The sequence below is a fragment of the Pinus tabuliformis genome, chromosome 4_1 (genome assembly GCF_031772625.1).
Source record: "Pinus tabuliformis cultivar Carrire ecotype Pingquan chromosome 4_1, CPIR1, whole genome shotgun sequence".
Taxonomy (NCBI): Eukaryota; Viridiplantae; Streptophyta; class Pinopsida; order Pinales; family Pinaceae; genus Pinus; species Pinus tabuliformis.
Window position 1 is genome coordinate 435,435,257 of NC_142303.1, and position 10,239 is coordinate 435,445,495.

A 10,239-nucleotide genomic window follows, 5' to 3' on the forward strand; every position below is an offset into this window, starting at 1 on the left:
ATCCACCCTCTCACGCCCCAATTTTTTTTTTGTTAAATGGCCTATGTGCGGCACCGGCTAAGTACTTAACATGTTCATTTGTTAATTTACCTTCTAAACTATGCCTAACATTTATCATCTTTAACCATTAATATTAATGTGTGGAATCCATTAATATAACATTGAACATAACCGCAAAGAGACAACAACCATATGTAATAAGAATCTTTTATTATGATTTTCAAGTTTACAAGATCACCGAGAGTAAAACTCAACCGACGGTTATAATCAATCGAACGACCGTGTCGTTTACTCACCCGGGCGCACCAACCTCGTGTCAACCGTCGCACGTTTGGTCGCACCTCACACGGCAATCCACACTTCGTTCACCGTCTCGTCGTGCACGACACGCCCTACCGAGGTCGCCTGTCGGCGCATCCACCCAACTATTCACCCGACTACTCAACTTGTCGGCAGGCACACCGGTCATGCAGCCCTTGCCCAACTCGCCAAACCGTACCCGAATGCCTGCCTTCGTTTCCGTGTCGACCTGCCCATCGTGCGGGCTTCATGACATGCGCCCACCGCAGTCACCTTCTTACCTTCGCACTTCGGTTCCGACTCGTCGCCGAAACTTCGTTGTCCGTTTGAACTTCCACCGCACCGCATATATACCGGTGATGGCTAGTTGTGCCACCTGGCCGACTCATGTTATGTTTGCTCGGCTGACACATCGCAATATTTGCAACTCGTATGGGAGTCGGGTCGGCTCGCCCCAACTCGTGGATGACCGCCCCTCCACATACCCCCTCGCATATCTCGGTTCAAGTCGGCCAACGGGCTCAAGCCCAGCTCGCCCACTATAAGACCACGAGCAACCTCGCCCACACATCGTTTCATCATGTGTCTCGCCCGTTGAGGCCGTTGCTCACATGTTTTGTCATTTCATTTGTTCGGTGGGCGTGCCCAAGCATCATTCAAGCCGCAGGGCGTTACATTCTCCCCCACCCAAAAGCATTGTCGTCCCTGGCAATCCAGCTATCCTTTGTAGCTTCCTATCATACTTCACAATCTTCTGCTTCCATCTCCAAAGTGAGTCCTCCGTTTCCCAGCTATCCTCCTCCGGTGCATTCTTCCATCTGATAAGAAATTCCCGTCATATGTGACTACTAATCCCTATTGTCCAAGACTTCATAATCTTGTCCATCTCAAGGTTTGGCTTGTCCACAATCATGGCTGGTCCCCTTGGTGGTTCCACCCTTTCTGGATGATCGGCATCAAGTCTGCATCTCTTCAACTGACTGTTATGAAAAACTGGATGTTTCATATTCATATGGCATGGAAGCTCTAGCTTGTAAGCAACTTCCCCCATTCTCTTCTTCACTCGGAATGGCCCCTCATATTTCCTTGTCAACGATCTTGCAGTCCCCTTAGGAGGCTGAAACTGATCTCCAGTAATCCCGAGGAACAACATATCTCCCACACTGAAGTGTGCATCTCGTCTCTCCTTAGCTACCCATTTCTTCATTCTCCTTGCAGCTTTGTGCAAGCGCAACCGTGCCAACTCCAAGGTCTCATCCCAAGCCTTCATGAACTTCTTCACATGAGGACTCCTCAACAAACCTCCTATCACTACGGTATGCGGTTTGATTGGCATTTTCCCATTCACCAACTCAAATGGACTATACCCCGTCGCACAACTCTTTTGTATGTTGTAGCTAAACTGAGCCACAACCAAGATTTCGAGGCAATTCTTCTAATTAGCTGTCACATAATGTCTCAAGTAATCCTCCAACAATGCATTGATCCTCTCGGTCTACCCATCTGTCTGCGGATGATAACTCGAACTCATCAACAAATCTGTCCCGACTAACTTGAACAATGTTGTCCAAAATCTTCTTGTAAATCGTGGATCTCGGTCTGAAACAATGCTCAATGGCATCCCCCAATACTTCACTATGTTCTTAAATAAAAACTCCACAGTCTGCTTGGCTCCACAAGGCATCTTTGTTGGAACAAAGACAACATACTTGGAAAAACGATCAACCACGACCATTATCCCGTTATACAATTGTACCTGTGGAAACTGAGTGATGAAGTCCATCGAGACACTCATCCATGGTCTCTCAGGAATCAGTAAAGGCTACAACAGATCTCCTTGCCTCTATGTATCTGATTTGTCTTGCTGACAAATGATGCATGTATGTACATATTCCTCTACATCCTCATCCATCTTCTCCCAAAAGAATCCTCTCTCCAATAATGCCAAAGAACGACGCTTCCCTGGGTGGCCAGCCCACAGAGAGTTGTGGCATTTCTTCAAAAGGTGCCTCCTAAGCCCAGACAACTTTGGAACATAGTTTCAGTTTCCAAAGAACAAGAATCCATCTCAGAGAAAGAACTTTCGTGTCTTCCCCTCCTTTATCTGCTTCACTATATTCTGCGCTTGAGTATCGGTCTCAACACTTTCCTTGAGCTTATTCTGCATCTCTTCTGACATCTGAACTCAACTCCTACTCCTTGCTACCCAGTCTTCCCCTTCCAATGTGGCAAGTTGTCCCTTCCTACCAAGGGCATCTACTACCGCATTGAGTCCCCCCAGTCTATACTCAATAATCATGTCGAATTCTGCCAAAAAGTCTTGCCAACGACCCTGCTTTGCAGACAACTTTGGTTGTGATGCAAAATAGCTTGCTGCAACATTGTCCATCTTGACAACAAAAGTCTTCCCAATCAAGTAATGCCTCCACACATGAAGACAGTGAATGATTACAGTCATCTCCTTCTTATGGACCGGATACCTCCGTTCTCTATCCTGCAAATTCCGACTCTCATACGCCACCGGATGCCCATCCTACATAAGAACCCCTCTTATGGAAAAATCTAAAGCATCTGTGTACCTCAAGCGGTCGCTCGAAGTCCAACAACTTCGGTATCAGTGTTGTAACCATCCTCTTCTTCAAATCACTAAATTCCATCTGACATTTGTCTGTCCAACTCCATCTTTTGTCTTTCTTCAATAGGTCTGTCAGTGATGATGTTACCTTGGAGTACCCTTCTACAAACTTCCGTTGGTAGTTGGTCATGCCCGAAAACACCCTCATATCATGGACATTCTTCGTTTCAACCCAGTCTTCGATCTCCTTCACCTTGCTCGGCTCCATCCATATGTACCCTTGACCCACTCTGTGTCCAAGGAATGGAATCTTGGTCTGAGCGAACATGCACTTAGACTTCTTCAAGTACAACTGATTTGCCTTTTGTGCCTCAAACACCATTGCCAAGTGCTTCTTATGATCCTCCATGTTATCACTCTACACCACTATATCATCCAAGCACACTACTACAAACGAATCCAAGTATGAACGTAGAACATTATTCATCAAAGTGCAAAACATAGCAAGAGCATTGCGCAATCCGAATGGCATAACAAGGAATTCAAAGCTACCATACCTTGTTACTATTGCCGTCTTCTTCTCGTCTCCTTCAGCTATCCACACTTGATAATAACCATGCCTCAAGTCCAACTTGGAAAGCACTCGGGCCTTCACAAGCTTGTTGAAGCAATCTGCAGCCAATGGCAAAGGATACCTGTTATTTATTGTCTGCTTGTTAAGAGCACGATAATCACAACACATCCATAGCTCATTCATATCCTTCTTTCGCTAGAACAATACCAGAGCTCCATAGGGAGACCTTGAAGGTCTGATGAAACCTGCATCAGCTAACTCCTTCAATTGTCGTTTCAACCTCCAACTCAGGTCCTGACAACCGATAAGGTGCTTTAGCTGGAGGTTGCTTTCTTAGGTCAAGCTCAATGCTATGGTCCACTGTAGGCCTTGGTGGAAGCTTCTTTGGTAGCTCATCGGGCATCAAATATGCATATTTAGCCATCACCTCAAAATTCTCAGTTGGAACAGGCATCCCAACTCCATCATCGCCTTTGACTCCTTTGAATACAGCCGCACATGTCTCCACGTCTGACTCCCTCATAGCCTTCTCCAAACTTAGTGTAGAAATATGCTGCACCTTGACTTCCCTTCTTTTCCTTTGAGTGGGAAAAGTCCAAGTCTGTGACTGTCCAACTAGCACCACCTCATCGCAGAAGGGGACAACAATTGCCTTGTTTCCCTTCAATAAATCTTGCTCCAATATCACATCAAAATCGTTCATCTCCATCACTGTGAAGTCCAACTGACATTTCCAGTCTTTTATCTGCACAGGCACTTCATGTGCCAAACCCGCCACTTTAGCTCTAGAGTTCACCGCCTTGACTTCCACATTCGATGGGAAGATCAACAGTCTAACCTCTCTTGTTTACCGTGTCATCATGAAGTTATGAGTGGCCCCCGTGTCCACCAGAGCTTGGATGGTCTTGCCATGAACCACCAAGTCCACGAAACCTAGACTGTTAATCCATGATTTCTCCATAACTTTCCCCTACATACATGTCTGTTCTTTGCAGTTAGCTCCGATACCATCTGTCATGCCGCCAATTATTTTTTTGTTAATTGGCCTACTTGCGGCACCGGCTAAGTACTTAACATGCTCATTTGTTAATTTACCTTATGAACTACGCCTAACATTCATCATCTTTAACCATTAATATTAATGTGGGGAGTCCATTAATATAACATTCAACATAACAGCAGAGAAACAACAACCATATGTAATAGGAATCTTTTATTATGATTTTCAAGTTTACAAGATCACCGAAAGTAAAACTCAACCGGTGGTTATAATCAACCGAATGACCATATCGTTTACCCACCCGGGCGCACCAACCTCGTGCCAATCGTTGCACGTTTGGTCGCACCTCACATGGCAATCCACACTTCGCTCATCGTCTCGTCATGCACGGCGCGCCCTACCCGGGTCGCCCGTCCACACATCCACCCAACCGTTCCCCCGGCTACTCAACTCGTCGGCGGGCGCACCCGTCGTGCAGCCTCCGCCCAACTCGCCAAACTGTGCTCGAACGCCTGCCTTCATTTCCGTGTCAACCTACCCGTTGTGTGGGCTTCATGACCTGCACCCACCGCAGTCACCTTTGAACCTTCACACTTTGGTTCCAACTCGTCCCCAGAACTTTGCTGTTCGTTTGAACTTCCACCGCACCGCATATATACGGGTGATGGCGAGTCGTGCCACCCAACCGACTCATGTTATGTCTGCCCGGCTGACCCGTCACAATGTTTGCAACTTGTATGGGAGTCAAGTCGGCTCGCCCCAACTCGTGGATGACTGCCCCTGCGCATACCCCCTCGCATATCTCAGTTCAAGTCGGCCAGCGGGCTCGAGCCCACCTTGCCCACGATAAGACCGCGACCAACCTCGCCCACACATCGTTTCATCGTGTGTCTCACCCATTGAGGCCACAACTCGCCTGTTTTGTCATTTCGTTTGTTCGGTGGGCGCGCCTGTGTGTCGTTCAAGCCACAGGGCGTTACACACCCACTCCGAAAAACGTCGATAATATGGCAATGGAGTATATCGCATCGATGTCATTGTCGTTTGTGACTTCAGAAACGGAGGTGTCTAGTGACAGTCATCAAGTATTGTGTTGGAAATAATAATCCCAACCACAACTGACAAACACAATGGTTGCTCAGTCAACCACTGCACGATTGTGATTTTGTTTGCAGGCAGAGGGACTGAAGTCAGAATAGAAGGATTGAAGTCCGAACAGAAGTAAAACAGGGACCATTTTACAACACAGCAAAGGATTTCAGGAATTTAATGATTTTTGGTAAATAGATATGGGCAAACATTTACTTCGCGAGTGTTGTGCACACTCCACAACACCTGCAAGTTCCGAAAATCATTTACTATGTAAAATCGGCCATGTTGCGTATTAAATATTTTCTTTGTCATGTAATTAATGTCAAATTGGTATGTTAAGATAAATATGGATGCAAAAGTCATTTGTAATATTGGGCATGTTGGGCAAGTTAGAGAGCGAGAGTCTGTGAGGTAGTGAGGAGAAAATCGTGGAGGAAATTTTGGTGGGCGCCTGAAAACCAGTTTTACAGAAATTTACTCCACAACCCAATGATGTGTAAATCGCAGTAAGTCTTTTGTTTTTACTTGGAACAGCAGCCTCCAATTTATTGCGCCAATATATTTTCCTATGTTTTATATTATAATCAAAAGTATGCTATGTTGCGTTGTGGTATTAAGCCTTCACAAGTAGATTTACAACAACCTCCTTTTGTTTTACTCTGTTTTGTCGTGAGCTATTTCCTACATTTAATTAAGTCCCTCTAAGGATGCGATTTCCTCGCGGCAACCTGTAAAATTTATGTTTTAACTATGTTCCTGTGTGGTTGCAATATCCACTCGGCAACCGATTTCTGAGCCAGTTGACATTGATGCAACCGAATTTCTGAGCTCCTTTGCCCTCGTAAAAATTTTCAAACATGGTATTGGAGTGGGTTAAATATTGTTAGTGTAAAAACAAGTGTTTTTACTAGCAATTGAAATTGCTTTGAGGGTAGATTGTTTTTTAGCATATTTACCAGAAGGTAGAAAGTTTTTTTTCACATTCAGAAATGGCAACATAGCTTGACTAATCCTCAGATACCTCAGTTTAATGGAAAGAATTATGATTATTGGGCTATTACAATGAAGGCCTTGTTTTTGTTTCAAAACATTCGATATTTGGTGGAGAATGGTTTCCAAGAACCATCAGATACAACAACATACAATGCCTTGTCTTAAGTAGAAAGAGATCTGTTGAGGGACAACAGGAAGAGGGATTCAAAAGCCTTGTTCTATATTTTTCAAGCAGTTCATGAAAGTATTTTCCCAAGCATTGCAACAACAACTATTCCAAGCAAGCATGGGAAACCCTCTAGACAGCCTACCAAGGCATGGCAAAGGTCAAGACAACAAAGCCAAAAATGCTAAGGAGAGATTTTGAAACACTTTGTATGAAAGAGTCTGAGAATGTAGACTCTTCTTTTACACATGTAATTGGGTTTTTACTCAAATAATGTCTCATGGTGAGACACTTGAAGAAAGGAGAATAGTTGAGAAAGTTTTGAGAATTTTTCCAGCAAGGTTTGATGCCATTGTTGTGGCTATAAAAGAGACAAAGGATCTCTCATAGTTCTCAGTGGATGAGCTTCATGTATCAATGATTTCTCATGAACATAGACTGAATAGAGCAACAAGTTCCTCATTGGAGCATGCCTTCAAGACACAAGTTTCCTTTGGTCAAAGTCGAGGCAGAGGAAGATCATATGCTAGAGGAAGAGGAAGAAGCCCATACAAAGCTGGAAGAAGCAGCCTTTCAAGTTCAAGTGGAAGGGGCAGCAATCAAAATCCAAGTCAAGGCCCAAGCCAAAATCAAGCACAAGGTCAGAAGTATTATAAATCTCAAGTTCAATGTCATTACTATAAGAAGTATGGTCATTATGCAAATGAATATAGAAAGAAGCATTATGACTGTTAGCTCTGCCATGTTCTTCAACTTTTGATGGATAATGGGAAATGCTGATTTTGGTTGCAAAGGAGCTCACAGGAGTTCATTATATTCTTTCTCCTTCATTTGCATTATTCCCTTATAACCTCGCTACCTCCATTTCCTTCTCTCCTTTCATTCTCCTTATTCTCCTAACTCCATTATTTCTGTTGTCTTATATAAACCCTATAAACCCCGTTTAACCCCTTTTCCCTTAGGTCCCGGGTGCAAGGTTAACACATCAAACCATGGTCTTATAACCCCGGCGCTAACGTCTTAACCCTTCATAACCCCGCGCATACAAAAAATCAATGCCTCCAAGCCTTCCCCTGTCATTTCATTTAGCAAATGTGTGCGTTAGAGCCCAACCTTCCGATCACCTACCATAAGATTTGACGGCGTTCGCAGCTCCCGCCCGCGAACCTACGCAAGCGATAGCCCGCAGGGAAAGTGGTTTCCCCGCCGTCCCATCAGCCACGTGCCTCATTCCTATTCGATCGCTCCTCCGCATATGAAAACCACCCAACTCCTGTGAGCGGTGTGAGGAAACCGCTTACCGCCCTCTCTCGTGCGGCCCCCGCTCGTTAGCCTACGGTCACCTCCACCGCTAGATAGCCATCGGATCTGCCCAACTGTGATCCGACGACCCTCGTTCGTTCGATCCCGTTGACCTCCGATAGCCCACATACTCCAATCTCTGACATCCAATTTGTCAGATCCAACAGCTTATATTCAATCGCGCTCCCTTTTCCTCCTGACGCTGCCCGCCAAAAGATCTCGGCCGTCTGTCTGAGCCATCCAATGGCTAGCGTTCGTTCTCAGCTCCTCGTTCGTTTTCAACACAATTTTTGTGTTTTTGGCAGTCCTGTGCACCCGAAGGAGGAAGGAGCCCATGATTCAATAATCTGCACATTAAATCCTCAGCTACCACATTCAAAGAGTAGCACGGCCAAGGACGAGAAGGACAACCTTGAGCAGATAAACACGGCATTTCACCTATTTGTAAAGTACATCAGAGCAACAAAAAGGTCATTTTGTCCATTAAAACAATGAAATTGTATCAGAGACCCATATCTACGTGTAAATGTGATTGGTGTACAGTTATGACCCCTCCACGCATAGGTTAGCAAAGATTTTTGTATTCAACCTCCATATATACCCACAAAATAAGATGTGATGAGGTTGATGGATATTGTGTTGATGTAAGGTTCAACTTCTGGAGACTGTAACTACTGTGATACCTGCAGCATCTGGTCTTCTTTTTCAGCTAATACGAGTTTCTTTTGCTGTCAATTGCTCACTTTCCACTTCTTCTCTGTTCCAGGCTGTGTCTGTTATGCATTTTTCATGTGCTCTTGATATTCAGCATTAGAGGGGTTGTCATCCCACCTCTGTGTTAGAATCTAGTATGTATCATTAAATTTGTATGGTGATTTCTGTTTGTTTAATGCCAGAGAGCTGTCATCCTGTCTGTGTATTAAGAAATAGATTTGCAGACCTCTTTACTGGTTGCAGTCGGCCATCACAGGGTCTTGTGCATCTGTTGGTGTGGTCAGTATTCTCCATGTCCACTTAATCCTCAAACTGTGAGTAATTGGTGGTCTAAAGCCTTGTAGTCTGGAGGTGTTCACCCATGTCTGGGGTTAATCATAGTAGAAGTGGTTATCTGGCTTGAATATGCATCAATCCTTCCATTCATCCATTTCCAACATTGTGTTGAGTTTGTAATGTTCCCGAGCATCTCCGAGATACAACCTAGGAGAGTTTCTTGGGTTGATAACATTAATTGGCATCGTTTTCGGGGAGAGGAGACTGAAGCTCAACTTCCCTGGGAGACGACACAGTTCCAGATTTCGATGATAGACAAAGTCTGGGCACATTTCTGGTTGTAATCATCTATCTGGCAACTCCACTAGAGCAGTTGCAGGTTTTGCAAAGAAACAGAGATGCAAACAAAGATCAAAGGGTGAAGACCCTTTGTCAGAATATAGTCATGGAAGAAGAGCACCTTGATGAAGATGAGGAGGTCCATGGTTTGGAAGGTGCTCCTTTCCTAACCAGGGCTGCTTATGAAAAATCATTATCCATAGGCACTGCTCATGAGTTTGTTGTACCTACAGAACAACAAGCTGATCAACAGAAGCAGTCAACAGCAGGTCTTACCCTCCTCCAAGAATTTAAGCCTGAAGCCAGCTCAGCTTCCAATGATTATGCAGACTTGCAAGTTCACCAGCTTGCTATTATCCCCAGCACAGTGATCAAAAAGGGGGAGGAAAGCTCCCCATCATCTATTTTCCCTCTGCCTGCTCAAAAGACAGTCCCTCAAAGTTACCCCTTGAACTCTGAGGCAGGCCATGATTCAAAGCCCAAGGCTGATATTGATCATCTCAACCTTGATATTCTAATGACTGCTCAGGTGGCCTCCACACAGATTGAAAGAGCAACTTGTCATATGACAGAGGAAGAGGGTGCACAGTCTTGGAACTCCTCCTTGGATGTAGACTGTTCTGAGAAAAATGGAGGAGCAGATGATGTCTCTGTATCCCCTACACAAGATTACATTGTTTCATCATTCATATTAGTTGTGCAGACCTCAAATGACACAGAGAAGTACATAGCAACCATGGCTATCCAGCAGGTGTACAAAGGCTCCCATAATGAACATACAAGGAGGAGAGTATACAGAAAGGGAATGAAGTACAGATCATCTCTACCTATTAAGCTCAAATGTCCTAAACTGTTTGAGGTGGATGATCAAATAAATCCTGTTTTGCAGCTCTATGATGAAGGGGCCA

The 10,239-nt window shown here is 44.7% G+C and overlaps 1 protein-coding gene across 1 annotated transcript; it reads right to left on the reverse strand.

The window, feature by feature from the left end:
• Positions 1–1,135: 1,135 nt before the first annotated feature.
• On the reverse strand, positions 1,136–1,507 carry LOC149176171 (uncharacterized). The gene has a single exon (XM_089421369.1). It carries the CDS (start codon positions 1,505–1,507, stop codon positions 1,136–1,138), a length of 372 nt encoding a protein of 123 aa, XP_089277495.1.
• Positions 1,508–10,239: the final 8,732 nt, after the last annotated feature.